General features: G+C 40.9%; 1 protein-coding gene across 3 annotated transcripts in view; it reads right to left on the minus strand.

The window, feature by feature from the left end:
• The window catches only part of GSK3B (glycogen synthase kinase 3 beta), a 156191-nt gene extending 136503 nt beyond the window's left edge, over positions 1-19688 (minus strand). For 2 of the 3 annotated variants that reach the window (XM_041002660.1, XM_041002662.1), the window contains exon 1: positions 18599-19688. In XM_041002660.1, coding sequence (XP_040858594.1) covers positions 18599-18686 — 88 coding nt within the window. In that variant the 5' untranslated portion in view covers positions 18687-19688. The remainder of the gene's footprint in view (positions 1-18598) is intronic. The other variant, XM_041002661.1, reaches the window with a different exon arrangement.
• Positions 19689-20470: the final 782 nt, after the last annotated feature.

Raw genomic sequence — 20470 nt, forward strand, 5'->3', positions numbered from 1 at the left:
TAATTAAATTAATATTAAACATTAATCAAATAATAAAAATTATTAATTATTGTTATTCTGCCATTTTGCCATTGTCAGGCTTCAACTTTCGGATGTTTAGGCTTAACGTTCCACTTTTTCCATTTTCCCACAAAAAATGGCAGCAAATAACATAAACCTCATGTAAATTTCTCCAGTTCCCTTATTTTCTCATTCCTTTTAAGAAACAATATGTTAACAGAATTATGCATGTCCTTCTCACCCTTATCCATTTCACTAAGATTTCTCAAATTAGTAACTTACACACAATGAAAAAATTATCAGGAAAGAGACCAGGAATCAGAAATGAGCCCAGTGATAAATACCCAGCTCCAGCTTCCACCTATCCCCCAACTCAGATTCTAGCAGACAGTGGTTGATGGCTCACACAATGGGGTTGCTGTCACTGAGCTGGAAAACTGGGTTTCCCTTCTCCCTGAGGCCCTAGCCTAACCACAAGTGTGAATGAACCAGCGCATCTTACATGCGCTGTCCCCCTCAACCCTGTCTCTGCATCCCATTTCTGAAAATCATCAAAAAGTAAAGACCATACAAGCATATTTCACTTTAATCCCTATGTTTGTACTCAGCAAGAGTTATTTACAGATTTAAGTTGTGACTAGGGGAATTTTATTTTAAAGGAACTTCCAGGAATTCAGACTGTTTATAAAGAATCCTGTAGTAACTCCTTTTGCAAAATCAAACCTTTTTTTTGAAGGCCTGAGCCAATAGGAACCAGTTAGCCCCGGGGGGTGAGCTCCCAGGCAACAGGGCTTGGATGGGGTGGCTGGGGCCCCTTGGCCACCCACAGGCTCGGAGTGAGGTAAGTCGGTTTACTCCTGGACAGGACTTCAGGTCTGGAGGATCTGGCCCAGGGATTACACCATGTGCTCAGAGCCAGGTGGGTCGGTTTGTCCCAACGGCGGGGTTTAGGACTGAAGGTACTAAGCAGAGTGCTCAGAGCTGGAGAGGACCAGTTAGCCCCGGGGTGGGATCCCAGGTGGCAGGGCTCGGGTCAGGTGGCCCAGGCCCATCGGCCAGCCAGGAGGTCGGAGCCAGGTGGATTGGTTTGTCCCTGGAATAAAATAATTTACATACATACACACACACACATATGAAACAAAACTAAATTTAAAAAATAAAGAACAATTTTTAAAACTCACATTTCCTTAAAAAAATATGTGCACTCAAAAAATACGACAACAAAAAAGTGAAATTCTGTAATTTGTGTAACAACTGACAAAATATTGTGGAGAATATTCTTACAGGTTATTCCCTAGATTTTGTTGCAGTCACTGAAATCACCTAGTCCTTTGAAATCTGCTGTTTTCATGAATCATTTTAATTCTGCTATACAAAAAAGCTCAAACCATTTAGTTTGCGTATTAAGGAAACGTATGATTTAACACAAAGGAAGTTATATTTAAGTGCATTGGCTCTCTGTATCCATGAGTTCAGTGTCCAAGGATTCAACCACCCTGAGATTGAAAACATCTGCAAATAAATTGCACATGGAACAGTTGTTGTAGCATACTGGGTGAAGCTGCCACCTACAATGCTGGTATCCCATCTGGGCACCACTTCAAATCCAGCTGTTCTATGCTGATGCCCTTGGGGAAGCAGCAGCAGACAGCCCAAGTGCTTGGGCCCCTGCACCTGGTGAAGCTCCAGGTGCCTGACTTTGGCCTGGCCAGCACTGACTATTGTGGTCACCTGAGAAGTGAGCCAGTAGATGGAAGTTCTCTTTGTATCTCCCTCTTTCTGTAACTCTGCATTTCAACTAAATAATAGATAAATCTTTACCAAAAAACTACACCCATACTGAATATTTAGACTTATCCCTTGTCATTATTCCCTACATATTGCATGGTATTTATATTAGAAATATTTAAAGCACAAAATGATGTGTGTAGTCACATGCAAATGTGACAGAATTTCATACAAATTAATCTTCAGAAAACGGAGATTTTCATCTGCCCACAGATACCTGCAACCAATCTCCCAGGAATAGAAAAATGACTGTATTACTATTATTCATAGTCCCAGAACTAAACTAATCATAACTGTCCAAGTATACCTAAATTGCAGGCACACTCTTAACTTTTTCTTTAAAATAAAGTCCCTGAAGTAGAATCTCTAAAGCTTTAGTCAAGTACACCCTGAAGGAATACACAGACATTATTTTTCAGCAATACATCATCATTGTACCCAATGACAATCTGACTGGGGAACAAAGAAAAACACCTTATTTTATTTTTGCCTCTTCAATTACATACATACTAAGCTGAATATTCTTTCACGTGTTGACTACTTTCATCCTTAATGTGAACTGCTTTTCAGAAATGTTTTAAAATGAATAATTCTAATAATTGTAGTGAGAATAATCATATATTGCATTTTTAAGCCAAGTTACATCTGTCACCATTCTACACAAGACATCTGCTTCATGAATCTATACAGTTACATTCTTACTCCATTACAACTCTCTATTTATTATCTGCCACTAATATTTAAAAACACTAATGCCAAAGACATTAAAAGTAAAGTCTAAACATATTGGGCAGGGTGGGGGCTACTGAGTCTAGCAGTTAAGATGTCAATGTCTTGTACTTTGGAGTCCCAAGTCTGGCCTTCCCATTTACCCCCAACTCCTGCTAATGTAGCCCCTGGGAGGCAGCTGTGATGGCCCAAGTAACCGGGTTCCTGCCACACAAGGGAGACCTGGATTGAGCTCCCATGCAAAGCTTCAGCCTCAGCCCAAAATACTGGCAGACATTTGGAGAAAGAATCAGCAGAAAGGAGCTAGCCATCTACCAATCTCAGTGTATATGTGTATATGAGTGTGTGTGTGTGTGTCCCACTTTCAAATAGGTAACTTTAAAACTTACACTAGCTAATTGCATAACCATAGTATCTCCAGTCCACATTCTAATGAATAACTTAAAAATTTAAACTAGCTAATTATGTAGCACATTCAGTAGATATGAAACCATCAGCACAGGAAATTTCATGATATACTGACAGATGAAAAAAGAACACAGAATGGTTTGTATAATGTGATCCAGTTACAATTTACATGGCAAAACATAAAACAAGTAACAGAAAATGGAAGAATGAGAAGCCAGTTGCTGTCCTAGGTGCTAAACACCCAATAATGAACAAGACAAGCAAGGGTTTTTCCTGCTTTTAAGAAAATTACGTTAAACTCTGATGGTCAACAGAAATCTTTCAAGTTTATTTGGACTTAATTTTACTATTAAATCATAACATAAAATTTTTCTCAGTATCTTATCAAATGTAAGCTTAATTCTTTAGAAAAAGTACATAGGCAGACAGTTGCAAACACCACTTTCTGCATTGCAGAGCAATGACTACAAAATATAGAATACTTAGAAAGCACATACATACATCCAAACACACATACCCCACATACCTAATACTAAAGACAGAGAAAAAAAAAATCAAGGAATCATGTCTTTGAGCTGTTTTTCTTTTTCCAGAAACTTAGTTTCATTATCCAAAACTAAAGCCCAACAAAATACATTTTATAAATCAAGTTACAGGGCCTGGTGGCCTTGACATAGTGGCTAAAGTCCTCCCCTTGAACGCGCCAGGATCCTATATGGGTGCCGGTTCTAATCCCGGCAGCTCCACTTCCCATCCACCTCCCTGCTTGTGGCCTGGGAAAGCAGTCTAGGACGGCCCAAAGCCTTGGGACCTTGCACCCGTGTGGGAGACCTGGAAGAGGTTCCTGGCTCCTGGCTTCAGATCGGCACAGCACCAGCCGTTGCGGTCACTTGGGGAGTGAACCATCAAACAGAAGATCTTCCTCTCTCTATATCTGACTTGGCAATAAAAATAAAATAAATCTTTAAAAAAATAAACAAATCAAGTTACAGAATATGCGTGATATATCCCAGTTTTACCTAAAAATATTTACAATATGTAAGTGTTGTACCTATCTAAAAAATGCCTTTAACCAACTTACTAGTGATAACTTCTAGAGAATGAGACACAGAAAAATGAGCCTATTAAAAACTTTTTTATTGTATACATTTCCATATTATTTAGAGTATCTAATAAAACAGCTTTACGATAAAAATAAAAATACATACTTTAAAGTTACAGTCATAGCAAGAACCCAGCATCCAGTCTCATCAAAATGTTCCTGTTTTAACATTAATGCCCACAAAAATAGAACTGCTTGAAAAATAAAAACAATACAGAATCAAACAGGTACAAACACCTTCACATATGGCTGAGTGATCTCTAGACTTAAGTTTAAAAAAAAGGAAAAACAAATAACAAATAACCAAGATACAAAACAGATTTTATCCAGAAGCGGAAATACAAATAAAAATGCACACGCATATTTTTAAATAACCAAAAGCCAAGCCACATGGTATCTATTTGGAAGATAAAAGCCAACTGCTGATTTATTTCATCTTAACTTTGCAGTCATGTAAGCATTTCTTATCATTTTAAACAAATTTTTTAAAAAAAGGTATAAGTTGACATTAAAATTACTTTAACTACACATCAAATTTATAGCTCAATGAGAAAGTTCTTAAAGATTTATTTATTTTGATTGGAAGGGCAGATTAACAGAGGAAAGATCTGTCTGCTGGTTCACTCCCCAAATGGCCACAATGGCCACAGCAGAGCCAATCTGAAGTTAAGGGCCAGAAGCTTCTTCTGAGTCTCCCACACAGATATAGGGTCCCAAAGATTGGGGCTATCCTCTACTGCTTTCCCAGGGCACAAGCAGGGAGCTGGATGGGAAGTGTAGCAGCCAGGATCCAAACTGGTGCCCATGTGTGACCCCGATCCTGGAAAGGTGAAAATTTAACCATTGAGCCATTGTGCCAGGCCCTTAATGATAATCTTTTTCAAAAGATTTCAAAAAGCAATTTGACTATAGATCCCTCACTAAATTTTAAGTTTAAAAGAATTCTTGAAAAATTTTTCAATAAACATTTTTTACAATAATACCAAGCTAACAGTGTCATTCTAAATACTTACAAATAGTACAACAAAAATTTATTATTCAAGATTTCAAGCATAAAGGAACTCTGAAGTATAATATTTCAAAAAGTTTAAAAAAGGAAAATCTTATACTCCTAGGCCCTGAAACAAAATTAGACTGTGAAACATTACTGATGATATATCTCCCCACAGTGCAAGCACTGAGCCACAAGATTCACATTCCATATCAAGAGTGGCATCTGAGAGGTGGGACCAGTGGAAGGCCTTTAGTCTCTGGAGGTGCGTTCTCCAAAGGTAGTTTGATTATTTCAGTTTAAATTTGGACAGGTTCAGTTTCTCTTCTATCCTGCCAAACCACATTAATTTTTTTGTCTCAACAGTCACCACATTCAGCCTCCAACAGACATTGGACCTTGGGGCTGGCTGCCCAATAGTACAACCTCAATTCGTAAACTTGAAGCTCCTCCTTCTCGGTAATGGAAAGTAACAAAATGTAGACAAATAAAATTGTGTAGTATCATTGAAACTTTCTTAATAATTGAGAGGGCATGCCTTTGACCTGTAGTAAAATACCCGAGTTCAATAACCAGTGACAACTCCTCTCCTGTCTCCACCTTCCTGATAACAGGGACCTCAGGAGACAGCAGTGATGACTCAGATAAGTGGGTCACTGCCACCTACACAGAGCAGACACAGACGGTATTTGCACTTCCCCAATTTCACCCACCCCAGCCAAGCCTAGAGCACTGCAGGCCATTTGGAGAGTCAATCAGCGAATGGTAGTGTTCACTCTCCATCACTCATACTCTCTCTCCCCTTCCCACCTCTTAAAGTAATTTTAATTTTTTAAATTAAACTTTAAAAATTAATTTAGAAGGGCCTGAAACCTAATGGCTAAGATCATCGCCTACATGTGCTGGGATGCCATATGGGTGCAGGTTCTTATCTTGGGTGTTCCACTTCCCATCCAGCTCCCTACTTGCGGCCTAGGAAAGCAGTCGAGGACGGCTCAAAGCCTTGGGACCCTGCACCCACATGGGAGACCTGGAATAAGCTCCTGGCTTTGGATTGGCTCAGCTCCAGCCACTGTGGTCACTTAGGGAATGAACCAGCAGATGAAGATCCTCTCTGTCTCTCCTTCTCTCTGTAGAATCTGACTTTCCAATTAAAAACAAAACAAACCAAAAAAAAAAAAATCTAGAAAAACTTAAGTTAGAAGTAATTTAAAATTTTTAAATATGGAAAAAACATTCATCGTATGTTTGGGAGTGCCAGATTGTCTAAAAAATAATGTTTAATAGGCCCGGCGCGGTGGCGCAAGTGGTTAAAGGTCCTCGCCTCGCACGCCCGGGATCCCATATGGGCGCCGGTTCTAATCCCGGCAGCCCCGCTTCCCTTCCAGCCTGTGGCCTGGGAAAGCAGCAGAGGACGGCCCAAAGCTTTGGGAACCTGCACCCGCGTGGGAGACCTGGAAGAGGCTCCTGGCTTTGGACCGGCATAGTATCGGCCCGTTGTGCTCACTTGGGGAGTGAATCATCGGATGGAAGATCTTCCTCTCTGTCTCTCCTCTCTGTATATCCGCCTTTCCAATAAAAAAAAATAAATAAATAAAAATAAATCTTTAAAAAAATAATAATGTTTAATGAAACTTATACTCCTGGAATAATTTCCACTGCAGTACCAAATTCAGTACCAAATGATGGCTAAGTGGAAAGGAAAAGAGAGAAGAGATGTGGAAAGGAAGAAACCTGTGACTCACTCTTCCCTCCCTAGCTTTAATGACAAAGCAAGGAGGTGCTGCAAGCTGCTCCTTTTAAATGGCCTGGTCAGGACAGACTAGAAAAGGTTCCCCAGGAAAATCACTCTACTTCATGCTGTTAAGACTGATGTTTAGTAGCTAAGATCAATGTCAGGACACAATGTTAAGCACCTTATATGTATAAGTATAAGTTTTACCATCACTCAGAAAGGTAGGCATTACTGTCACTTCTGGACAGAGAAGATGAAATTATAAAGCTAGCAACTTGCCTAAACTATAAAACCTGATCAGAGAAAACCAGAATTGCCTTACAAAGTCAAAAACAGGCAAAAAGCTACAGAAACCAAAAGAGAATATCAAATTTCACTCAAAAAAACAGCTTAGATTACAGTGAAGTTTTCCCTGTGGAGTGGGGTGCTCATCAATATAATACAAAGATGTTGGACTTGTCTCAATTTTTCTTTTCCTTTTCCTCTTCCCTAACAGGGAATCTTAGCCTTTTCCTCATAATATTAAGCTATTCTTACTAAGAAATAAAATACAATGGGTTGTAGTTCAATAAGATCTCATAATAGAGGTATAACAATTATAATATTATTTACACTTGTAATAGTGTACAAGGACTATCCAAAAATTCCAACTGCGTGAAAAATAGGGTTTCTTATTATAAGGTTAATAGAAAACAGTATTTTCCCAGTAGGCTTCCAGTTACACAAAAAAAGGAAAGGGAAAAGTTCATAAAATCATCTGTTAGAAATGTGTGAAATGTTAATTATTATAATGAAAATCTGTATGTAGGCCCCTTCTTGCAAAAGGCAGGCATTACAGAGGATGAGAGCTGATTAGACTGTTTTTGAATTCTGTCATCACCACAAGATTTTATTTGTAAACTGATATTTAACTCCTTAATTTTCAATTTTATCCAAATCATGAAAACTAAAGATCAATCTTTCCTATTAACACTTAACTACCTGCAAAGATCAGAAAAACGTTTCAAAGAAAAAACAAACTACATATTACAATTTATTCTCTATTTTTAAGACTCAAATTCTTAAATTTCTGGTTTTACTTTTTAATAGTCATTACTCACTAAATAGTAACTAGAGAAAAACATTGCATAAATGTTTTAAACAATGAAGCAACAACAAAAAAACACCAATGCAAGTGGCCAGAGGAATTACTAAAGCAAAACTAAAGGAATTACTGAAGCAAGCAAAACTTAACACTTTGACTCTAGCCTTGAATTAAGGTAATGCGTTAACCAGATCGTGCCTTCAAGTTCACCTAAGCAGGACTCTTCATGTAAGTGCGTGTATATTTCAAAGGTCTCAAACACAACACAATAGAAGTTTGCCATGATGTTCAGTTCAGTTTAGACAGAACTAAACCCTGTTCTTTAATAACTCCTCTTGGTTCAATTAAGGGCATAGCAAGGATTTGTTGCTTTGCAAAGAAAATCTTCCCATCCGTATCTAAGAACTGCACGCTAGGCCAAACACCTAATCAAGTACACAATCAGATGCAGAAGCAAATACTATGTTGATCTGTACAAGCCAATTTATTTCCCCAAAGCAAATGACAGACGGCCATACTTCGCAGCTAGTTAGGAAGCTGTATTACTTAGCAACAGAGCCCATATTGCTTATTAATACCTTACTCTCTGGGAAAACTCTAGAACTGCAATGCTAATATGCACTAGTAGATCAAACATATCTTCTTATATACCCAGATTCTGCAAAAACCAAAGTTTTCACGGTTCCCACAACAGGAGGATTACATAGGCCTAAGTATATCTATGATGGAAAAGACTGTTCATATTCAACCATTGTCTATTTATCTTATCTCTACTCTTGCTGGTGAAAAAAAAAAGAACTTGATTTGACAGGTTTCACCATCTTAAATCTCTCTTTAATCTTCATCCACTCTACATGAAATCCGAGAAGGTATGCAAGGGCTTGGGTACTGTAGTAGCTGCACATGCTCCATGTTTCCAAGGTACAGACAACAACCAATGCAATTCACCAACTCAACTCTTTTGTTCATTCAGAAACTGAAAGCTCATAGCCACTCAGTACAAAGCACCAGAGAAGTATCTATCATCTCTCTCTGCTTCTATTTCCTGACAATGAGACAGAAATTCCAGGTTTAACTTTATCATTTTCATGCCTATATTCCATATCACAGTGCCTGCTTCAACTCCTGATTACTTTGAACCCAGTTTCCCACTGATACATGCCAAGACGCAGCCAAGTACTTGGGCCCACACTTGCAGAAGACAAGATGGAGCTCCTGACTACTGTCTACCCTGTGCTTTTTGCAACCTAAGGAATGAACCAGCAGATGCAAGACTTTCCTGTCTCTTCACACACACACACACACACACACACACACACACACACCCCTCTGAAATATTTTTAAACGAGAGAGGCAGAGGTAACCCAAAGGTCCATCAATTGATAAATGTATAAAACATGGTATTTTCATTGTGTGACATATTACTTGGCAATGAAAAAAGAAGTACTCATACATGCTACAATATGGAAGAAACTTGAACACATTATGCTAAGAGGAAGCCAGACATAAGACCACATATTGCATAAATCCATTTATATGTAATATCCAGAACAGAAAAATCTGTAGAGACAGAGAGATTACAGGTTACCTAGAGATGGGAAAAAAGTAGAAGACGGGAAATGACTGCTAATGAGCACAAGGTTTCTTTTTGGGGTGATAGAAGTAGACTAAAATTGCGGTAATGGTTACACAACTCTCTGAAAGTACTAAAATGTGTACTTTAAATGAGTGAATTTATGGTGAAATATAGCTCAATCTGTTTTTTAAAAGAATGTGATCATTGTGTACTACTTACTTGTACTAAGCATATTATTTAGAGTTTGCTACTGTGGTACAGCAAGTAAGGCCACTGCCTACAGTGCTAGAATCCCATATGGGTGTCAGTTTGAGCCCCCAACTGCTCCACTTTTGATCCAGCTCCCTGCTAATGAGCCTTGGAAAGCAGCAGAGCATGGCCCAAGTGCCTTGTCCTATGCAACCACTCAGGAGACCCAAAAGCAGCTCCTGGCTCTGGGCTTCAGATGCCCCAAATTCAGCTCTTGGAGCCTTTTGGGGAGTGAACCAGGAGATAAAAGATATTTTTCTCTCCCTCTCTTTAATGCTGCCTTTCAAATAAATAAATCTTTTCAAAAAAATTATTCAGTGTCCAGATATCGAATACTTAAATAATAGTTTGACTCAAAATAGTGGTATAATTATACTACATGACAGCAAAAAGGAGATCATTTCCACCATAATGAGAACATGAAAATTAGGAACCTACTAGAGAAAAAACCTTGTATAATTAAGGTTGCTTCTGAGAAGCAGGACTAAGGGCAGAATATTCATTTTCATTGTAAACCTTCTTGCATTTTTCAATCATAATACTACCATTTTATAAAACTAATCAAATATGTTCTGAAGACTAAGAATGCTTAATTTAGAAGCAGAATGAAACCGTGCGCTCTTAAAGAGGTAAAAGGCACAGGCTTCACGGATACTGACGCACTCTGCGCCTCTGATCTCTCAAGAGAACAGGTCTTCTCTCTAAGATGTCCACATAGGGAAAGTTAAACGCAAAAAAAAAAAAAAAAAAAAAAAATACACTGTCTTTTGTCTTTTCCTTTAGCATGAATTAAACAGGTATTTCCAAGAACAAGACCAAGGCTAATATCCATTTGCCAATACAATTTCATAACTACACAGTCGAATACATTGTCAATGTGCTACCAAGGCTTCACTGGCTAAATATATTACATTCTGTCTCCAACTGCCGAAACAGGAACTCTCACCTTTGCACTTACTCTTCATCTAACTCAGAGTAATCTATTAGTCAAAAGCAGCAACATAATAATTGATATAAATTTAAATTTTACTGTAATCCCAACACTCTTCTCCTAAAGGAAGTATTGTGTCAGGTATATACACACAAAATACAAGTTCACTGTAGCAATCACTACTCTATAAGGATTAAGAAAATCTATGGAAGGATACTTAAATTGCAATGTTTCTCCAGAAAAGGAAAGTGGTAATTACAGATTGGGAAGAGGAGGAAAACTTCAATGACTACCTTTTAAATTTTCAATCACTGCCTATGATATTTTTAAATTTAACCCAAAATACGCAAATAAGCTAAGTAAGTAACTGCCTAACATAAAACCTAAATAATTTCGGTGTGGTATTTTATCATATAGAAATGACATACTTCACTCCTACATAAACACATAATTACATGTTTTATTGAAACTTTTCAATTCAAAGATTTCCCCTTTTCTTCAGAATTTAAATGAGTACAATGTAGCAGTTTTTAAATTCCAATAGATCAGCTAATGTATGTGAAATGCTGTAACTCTGATTCCAAGTCTACCTCTTTAGGTGTGGCCTCCACAAATTCAAAGCACTAAGCCATTAACAATTTATTTGACTCAACTCAGTAAACTGTGAAGAAAGTTGTTAATCAACTAAAAAGAATTTACTATTTTATATAAAAAGTAGCAAGTGCCACATTTTAAAATAGGTTAGCCTTCCTTAAAAAAAAAACTTATAAATATGCAACCCTTTTAGTTACATCAGCCAAGTAAGCCTGTTTGAAAAAAAAAAACTGCCAAAGAAAAACTATTTTGCTGTGACCATCCTTTTGCTTCAACATAACCAATTAAGAAACCTAGCTTTTCAGTTCTAGCTACTCCCATAAGTGTATTGGGTAATGTTACCCTCTAAATAACTATTCATAATTTATTAGGAAAGATTAAGTGACTCCACACAGGTACTTCTAAGCATTCCACAAAGAGAAGGTATAGGCAGATCAAACTATAAACTTAAATTCCATAAGTACAAAGGAGAAAAAAACAAGACCAACAAACCTTACTGCAGATAAAACACTACTGCTGAGTAATAAATGTAGATTACCAATAAAGACAGACTTGTAACAATATCCTGGGCTGGCACACTAAAGAGACTTTGGTACCTTTGTCCAGATTACTGAAATCCAACTACAAGTTGGTCAATCAGAGGCAACCCAGTTCTCTTCCTCATCACTTCAGTGACCAACAAATTAGAGAATTGTCTGATGCAGTGAAGTCACTGCAGAACCCTACTCTAAAAGAAATGTTTCCACCCTTGACCCTTTTAAAACAGTTAGTATAATTTAATCTTCTCTAGATGAACATGTTTAATAATTATCATTTATTGCCCCTGAAGCTGCATTAACAATATACTAAGTAGTCACAATTTATTATTTTCCTAAATCATTCATCTATTCTCTTTAGCAGGCATGATGCTTAATATCAGTAACTATTCATTCCCTTCTGATTTGTGGTTTTTAAGAAGCAAACAATTGGATGAATTAGAACAGTATATCAAATAATGCTGAAGTGTTAATAAAAACTAAAGACCCACCTAAAATCAAAGCATAGCCTCCGTTTGCCAGCACACACCAACTGCTCAAGAGATGCTGGTTGAGACTGTCAACCACCAAGTAATTCCAATTCCACACTAATGTATGCTGTTCTCTTTGGGGAATAGAGGGAGAGGTAGGACTCAAGTTTGAAACATAATATATGTTCAATATAATTGACTACTAGGTTATAGATAACAAAAAAGAAATATTTCCATGGAGTTTCACGCCTAATTTCCAAGGGAGAGATAAAATATTTCACAATTGACAGGAAGAGAGATGAAGTAAAAAAAAAAAAGAGAGAGAGAGAAAGAAATAATCTATGATAACAAATGTGGAAAACTGCATTCTAACATTACCTGATATAAATATAGTATTTATTTATGAGCAATCAATAACATGCAATAGTAAACAATACTGATGAGATAAAACAAAATATATTATTTATTTTTCTCCTTCTGCTGGTTTAGCAATATTTTTTGTTAAGGTTTACTTATTTATTTGAAATTCAGAGTTACCCAGAAAAGACGGATCCTCCACCTGCTGGTTCACTCTCTAGTGCAGCAACAGCTGAGACTGAGCCAGGCCAAAACAAGGAGTCAGCAGTTTTCTTCCAGTTCTCCCACATGCATAGCAAGGCCCAGGAAGTGGACCGTCTTGTGCTACTCTTCCCAGACCTTTAGCAGTGAGATGGTTGGGAAGCTGAGTAGGTGAGAAACACCAACACCCAGAGCAGATGAAGGTGTCACAGGCAGTTGCTTTACTCACTACATCACAGACCTACTTTTTTTTAAAAATAAGCGTTGTCTTGGGCCTTCCCAGAAATCTCATATAATTCTTCCAGTATATGTGACTAAATACTAAATTATCATGCGTGCCTGGAACTAATTTCAAAGAACAGATACAAGTTATACACTGGAATAACTGTGCAGTATGTACATGCTTTTTAAAAAAACCACCAAAACAAAATTCAGTAATAATTATTAAAGCAGAATATTCTTTATTTAAGTTTAGTGGTAGGAAACATTCAGAAACAAATAGTGCTCTTTTAGCGTTACTCAAGTTTTGCCTTGCTCTTCTATTCACAAAGATTTTTTTTATATATTTCCATGTTACATCCAACAAATTTCAAAATAATTTGTGCCAAGGAATATGTGTATAACTGAAGGCAAGAGCAAAAAATGCAACCTTTACTTTAAAATCCATGAACCAGAAGCTGGCAATATGGTATAGCAAGCTAAGCCTCCACCTACAGTGCCAGCATCCTATATAGGTGCTGGTTCGAGTCCCAGCTGCCCAATTTCCCATCCAGTTCCACTGCTAATGTGCCTGGGAAAGCACCAAAAGATGGCCCAAAGTGCTTGGACCCCTGTGCCCACATGGGAGACTTGAACAGAAATTTCTGGCTCCTGCCTTCAGGCAAGCAGCCATGTGGTGAGTAAATCAGCAGATAGAAGAGGTCCCTTTTCGTGTGTCTCTCCTTCTCTCTTTGTAACTCTGCCTGAACCATAAAATGGTTTTTTTTTAAATCCATGAACCATAAAAATGCTTTTATTCTTGAAATTATGCAAAATTATCTTTTTCACTCCCACCATCAAATTAACCAGAAAGCGATGCTAAATGTCCCACAGAGAAAAAAAGAACAAGTAAAGAGAAACTTTCCATCTACTCATTCACTCCCCAAATGGCCACAATGACCAAGTCTGGGCCAGCTAGAAGCCAGGAGCTTCCTCCAGATCTTATGTGCAGGAGCTCAAACACCTATGCCATCATTTTGCTGCTTTCCCAGGCACGTTAGCAGGGAGACAGATCAAAAGTGGAACAGCCTGGACACAAAGCACACCCATAGCAGATGCCAGCACTGCAGGCTGTTGCTCAATGTGCCAAAGTGGGGCTTGCTGGTAAAATTTTTAATCTAAGAAAGTTTTACCTGTGTCTACGCATTGTGGCATGACAGGTGAAGCTGCTTTTTGGAATGCTGGGATCCTATAACAGTGTTACTACTCCACTTCCCATCCAGCTCCCTGATTGTGGCCTGGGAAAACAGTCAAGGACAACCCAAAGCCTTGGGACCCTGAGCCCACGCAGGAGACCTGGAACAAGCTCCTGGCTTCAGATTAGCTCTGCTCTGCCCACTGCAGCCACTTGGGGAGTGAGCCAGTGGACGGAAGATCTTTCTTTCTGTCTCTCCTCTCTGTAAATCTGCCTTCCCAATAAAAACATTAAAAAATATTTTTAGAAGAATCAACTTATACTTTCTGCAAACATCTTCACGTGCAACAAACTTAGTAGCAATATTATTTTTTTTTAAAGATTTATTTTTATTTTTATTGGAAGGGCGGATACACAGAGAGGAGAAACAGAGAGGAAGATCTTCCATCCGATGATTTGCTCCCCAAGTGAGCGCAACGGGTCGATGCTATGCCGATCCGAAGCCAGGAGCCTCTTTGGGGTCTCCCACGCGGGTGCAGGGTCCCAAAGCTTTGGGCCGTCCTTAACTGCCTTCCCAGGCCACAGGCAGGGAGCTGGAAGGGAAGCGGGGCTGCTGGGATTAGAACCGGCGCCCATATGGGATCCCGGGCGTGCAAGGCAAGGACCTTAACCACTGCGCCACCGCGCCGGGCCCAGCAATATTATTTTTAATGCAAGGTTTACTCAAAAACAATCAGAATTTATTAATACGTTTCAAGCATGTAACAAATTAAACTAAGAGCTATTTAAGGGGCTGGCACAGTGGCTAAACAAGTTAATCCACTGACTTGCAATACTGGAATCCCTCAGAAGCATCAATTTGTGTCCTGGCTGCTCCACTTCCAATCCAGCTCCCTGCTTATGGTCTGAGAAAGCAGCAGAGGATGGCTCAAGTTCCTGAACCCTTGAACCCACATGGGAGATCTGGAAGCTAGTCCTAACTTTAGGCCAGCCCAGCTTCTGCCGCTGAGGCCATTTGGGGAATAAATTAAAAGACAGAAGACCTCTCCCTGTCTGTCCTTTCTCTATAAATGTTTAAAACAAAAATAAAACAAAATTTTAAAACTATTTAAATTGTTAAAGTCACATTTTTTTTCAAAACTATATTCATTTTCATGTAAGTTATCGTGAAGCTATTATATCTTGGTTTTAAATGTGAGCCCTCAAATGTAAAATTATTTTTTAAGATTTTAATTAAACACACTGAAATAAAAACTAGATCAATGCTCCTAAAAATAAATCCAACATTTTTAGGTATCGAAAAATCAGAAACTGCAATTTTAGACTGGAGAGTTACATAGCATTGCCAATAACTAACTGCTGTCTGTTGAATTTCCAAGCAACCTATTGTATATAAAATTTTTAAAAAGTTAACTCATCTACCCTTCCATCTCAGTACTCTCTCAATTTTCCCATTACAATTAACAATGTAACTCAGCGGTCAAGTCCTCCAGACCAATAACCTCAGAATTTATTTTTAACCCCTGACTGGTTCACAAATAGTCCCCCTCAGTCCAACCCAAAGTCCTGCCAATTCTTCACTCACACCATCTCTCAAATCTGTTCCTTTCATCCCATTTTCACAGTTTATTTTATGCCCTCATGCTCACAGCATAACCCTAACATCTCCCTAAAGGGCTCTAACAGCTATTGTAATTCAACTCAGCTGCCCAAATCCTCCTCAGATACTTTGTTTAGGGGTTTGTGTTTCAGCACTGCTAACATCCCAACGCCAGTCCCAGCCCCAGTCTTGGCTCCCTGGCTTCCTGTTAATGCACACCCCAGGAGGCAGAAGAAGGCTCAAGTGCTTGGGTTTCTACCACACAGTGGGAGACTGAGTTCCAAACTCCTGCCTCAGGCCTACTCTCGCCCTCCTGTTGCAAGCATTCCATAGCAAAGCAGCAAACAAGATCCTTATCACTCCGTCTTTTAAATACAAAGTTTTTATAAAATCCTGTTCAGATCTCTGCCTGCTATGCCTCCAACATTTCTCAGATTCTCCCTCTTATTTTCTTCCTTGGGTTCTTTAGTTCAGATTTACCAGCTTGCTTATGGCCTACCATGCAAAGCTCACCATCTCTGCCCTCAAATCCTTTTGCCCAGAATCTTTCATGCTGCTCCACCAATTCAAGCTGGGTAGCCTTCCTCAACACCTGTCCTAACACACACCTTCTCGGCAGGAAATCTTCCCTCTCAAAAGTGCGTCTCACTCCTTTAGTCTTTGTCCCTCTGAACAAAGGATTCAATTTGTATTTTATAATCCTGCAGACATAATGCCACTGTTTGCTTAATTTTTCCCACAACTTGCTTCTCTGCTAAATGGTATGTTTTCTGAAACCAAGCGCTACAGTTTCATATGTATTTCTATTCTGAACAGGGATCCTAAGAACACGAGCACCCCAGCAAATGCTTAACAACCCTGCTTTCTGTCAAATGTCTCTAGAGCTAAGTTTGTCAAAAACACATTATTAGCAACAAATTTAATTCCAATTTTTCAAATATTAAATAGAACATGGTCAAAAAATTAAACATGTGAATACGTACTTTACAAAAATCACACCATTCCTGACCAACACGTACGCCAGAAAGAATTAAGGAGTTGTTCTCAAAGAAAATCCTAGAAACAAAATGAAACCTCCCAAGTTTAGCATTAAACATTAGCTTTATAGATATCTGAAGCACACCTAATAACCACATTCCTAAAATTGACTTTCAGTGTTTTTAAACTGTATTATCAAGATGTAAAACATTTCGGTATTACAAGAGGCATCAGCTATTACAATACAGCTTCATCATAATTAAATACTACCCCAGAATAAAATATCCTTTCCAAATGACCCCAAGAAGGGTTTTGAAAGGTTGACCCTTGCCTGAAAGATGCACAATCAGCTTGCCTCTTCACATACTCTGCATTCTCCACTAGCTAGTCACTGGGGAAAAAAATAATCTCCCATTCAGTTACTACCTTTGGACTACCTTGTTCAGCCAAAATGAATTAGAATCTTCAGTTTAATTAAAAGTAAACATTTTATGCTGCTCAAGGATATCATCATTTCCCCAAACAAAATCTACTTTTTAAGATTCTTCAGTACTCTTATCTCCTCTAGGCAACAAAACAGTCTGTCGTTGCCCTCTTCATGCCCCTTTCTCGGAGAACAAGGAAACAATATAGGCACTTTTGCCAAATTCTGCAAGTACATTTAAACAACCTGCTATTAAATACCACAAAAACCCCTCCATAAACAGAGATCTGCTGGCTCATTGGACACTTAATATAACAAACACCTCAAGGAAAGAGCCTTTACAGCACAAATCTGGAACAAAAGTAGTTCGGTAACACCCCCCCGAGGGCACAACCCAAAGAGCCCCCACTATTCCCAGGACCACAGCCTTCTGCCAAGGCTTTGATGCTAAGAACTAAATCTACACTTCATACAACTACATTCACAGTCTTATCTAAACGTGAGGAAAACTGATACAAGAGTATTTTAAGTATTCCTAAAAAGGAATCCTCTGTTCTCCCGAATATTTCAACAAATAATAAATGTAACAGCACCTCAGGATTGAACTGAAATGACAACGATTCAATGACAATTAACACTTAACTTAGTATTGGGCTTTATGACAAATACACACCTCAATCAAAACTTGGTCCTACTTTCAAATTACCTTTTGATTAAACATATATTGCATGACAACAGATTGGTGATGCCAAAAGAGGCAGTTAAGTTACAGACAACAGATTAAACCACTTCACTTATCTAATCGGAGACAATGCACTCGGCGATGCTCCTGCTGCTGGATATTTATCCATTCCCATCAGCCCCTTCCAACGGGAGGGCGCAGTGACCACCTCCCATCGCCAAGGCTGGCTAGTGAGCCAAGTTCATCCCCAGGTTAAGAACAAATACTCTGGAGGGTGACACGGCTGGAGAGAAATGCTTGGGGGCTGGGACATTTAATGTCTCTACCAAGCATATAAAACCGTGATAACCCCCGAGACCCGAGCTAATCAGAATTTCCTCCCTCCCTCCGTGAGGCACTGTGCAAATGCACATAATGGTTTATCCTCCTTATTCCAAAGGCGGGCCAAGGGAGCACTCCCATCACCATTTCAACACTCAAGCACTGCATAAAGGTGATCATCCATAGTTAGGGAAGCGTGAGACAGGCTTCCAACCCAACCGTGCAGATAAAAATCATGCTCGCAACCAAGGTGAACGAGCCGGAGGGGAGGGGGCATGGGAGAACAGGGAGCTGCCTCACCCTCCACTCCAGACAGGTTTCCCCCTCTTCCATTAGCCCTGCTAAATTCTCTAACAAGAGGTCTAGCGCGTCAAGGTCCTGGGATCTCGAGGTTCCTGGCTTTCCGGGGGTGAGAAGGAGAAGAGGTGTAAAAGAAAATCAGTACTCACTGCTAACTTTCATGCTGCCAAAAGCTGAAGGCTGCTGCACTGGCTTGCAGCTCTCCGCAAAGGAGGTGGTCCTGGGCCGCCCTGACATGATCACGCTCTTCCCGAATCACCTTTTCCTTCCTTCCTCCTTTTCTTCCTTTTGTTTTATTTTGGGATGTTAGGTTAATGATAAATGCAGCATTAAGTTCTCCCACAATAAAAAAAAAAAAAGACTTCGTCCTCTTGGCCTTTCACTGCTTTTGTATAGCTATATTTAAAAAAAAAAATTACAAAGCACGAACGATGTATCTTCAAAGACAGATCGGTGCGGATATTTATCATATAGATGATTTGGGGCTGGGGAAAAAAACAGTCCTTTCCCCTCCCTTTGCTGGGAAGGCAAAAAAAAAAAAAAACCAGGGGGAGGAGGGAAGAGATCCTTTAAAAAAAATCCTGTGAAACGGTGACAAATACTTGATTGAAAATAAAGCACTTTGAAGATTATATTTTCCTCGGGGATTTTTTTTCCGAGTCAATGAAGAAGGGAAGCGGCGGAAGGATCACGAGTCTCACGCTAGAAGAGAAGGGGGGGATGGGAAGGAGGGAGGGAGAGGGAGATGCGACGGGAAACGCTGTGGCTCCGGCAGCGGCGGGATCCGGCCGGCTGACGGCGGGGGCCCGGCGGGCTGGAGGGCGGCGGAGTCGCGAGTCAGTCAGAGGCGGGCGGTGGCGGCGGCTCCTCTCCTCATTGCGCCAGGAGCAGCTGCAGGCGGCGGCTGGATCCAGCGGCCATGGCGGCGGCGGCGGCGGAGGCAGCTCCCTTCAGATCCCAGGCAGCGGCTCCTCGACTGCTCCCCATACGCCGGGGACATGGGAACCCGGCAACCGCTTCCGTCCCTCGGGGACCCCTCCCCCGACCACAGCACCAGCGCGGCCGCCCCTCACGCCCCACGCCTCTCTGCTCGGTGCCCGCTGAGGAAGTGTCCGGAGCCCTGTCAGCGGCTGCGGGGCCGGCTCCTCCTCGCTTCCTTCCTTCCTTCCTTTGTCACTCGGCCCGGGCGGCGGCGGCGGCGGCGGCGGCACAAGCCCGCATTCGCCCGGGTCGGGGGCTGCTCTGTGTGAGGAGCGCCGTCTGCGCAGCCGCCTAGCGCCTGCCCCCTCCCCTGCCCCCTCCCGCTCCCTCCTCCTCCTCGTCCTCCGCCTCCTTCCTCCCCCACCCTAGCCCTGCACCGCCCCGCGCCCCGAGCCCCGCCGCCCGCGTAACAGGCGTCTGGGAATCGCCGGCCGAGCCCAACGCCCGTCCGCTTCGGCTGCGGAGCCGAAGCCAGAGCGGAGCCAATCACGGACGTCGTGTGTCTGCGGCTCCTCCCGGAAAAAGCCGAGCGCCTTCAGGAGCCAATTGCAAAGTGTCCTCGGGAAGCCACGCCTCCAGAGCGGAAAGGGCCGAGGGTGGCCGAACGGGCAGGAGATGGCTGCGCCTTTTCTCGGGCTGGCCGGAGGACAAATTCGACGACGGTCACAGCGGCCAATCACAGTCGTCAGCCCTCAAGGAAAAGCCTTAAAGAGTTAAAGACGGAGAAACCCAGAGTCGCTGGTGAAGCTGCAGGGTCGCGAGCTGGGGCTGCTTCGTCATTGGCTGGACAGTTCCGCTGGGCGTGTACCTCCCTGAGTGATTGGTGAAGGGCAGGGGGCTTCCGAGGACATCTGGCCAGTCAGAACGACTCCTCCCTCTGCAAGGTGGGGCCCGGAAAACGGAGGGAGGACGTGTATAAGGCGCCGTCTCATTGGCCCACAGCTTTGGAGGCGGAGGGATGGCCAAAGGAAAAGGGAGGCCGACCGAAACCCGCGTTGGCGGCCAATCGGCCCTCACGGCTGTCCAATCGCAAGACCTAG

Source organism: Ochotona curzoniae, unplaced genomic scaffold (genome assembly GCF_017591425.1).
Source record: "Ochotona curzoniae isolate NIBS_2020 unplaced genomic scaffold, NIBS_Ocur_1.0 scaffold_2587, whole genome shotgun sequence".
NCBI lineage: Eukaryota > Metazoa > Chordata > Mammalia > Lagomorpha > Ochotonidae > Ochotona > Ochotona curzoniae.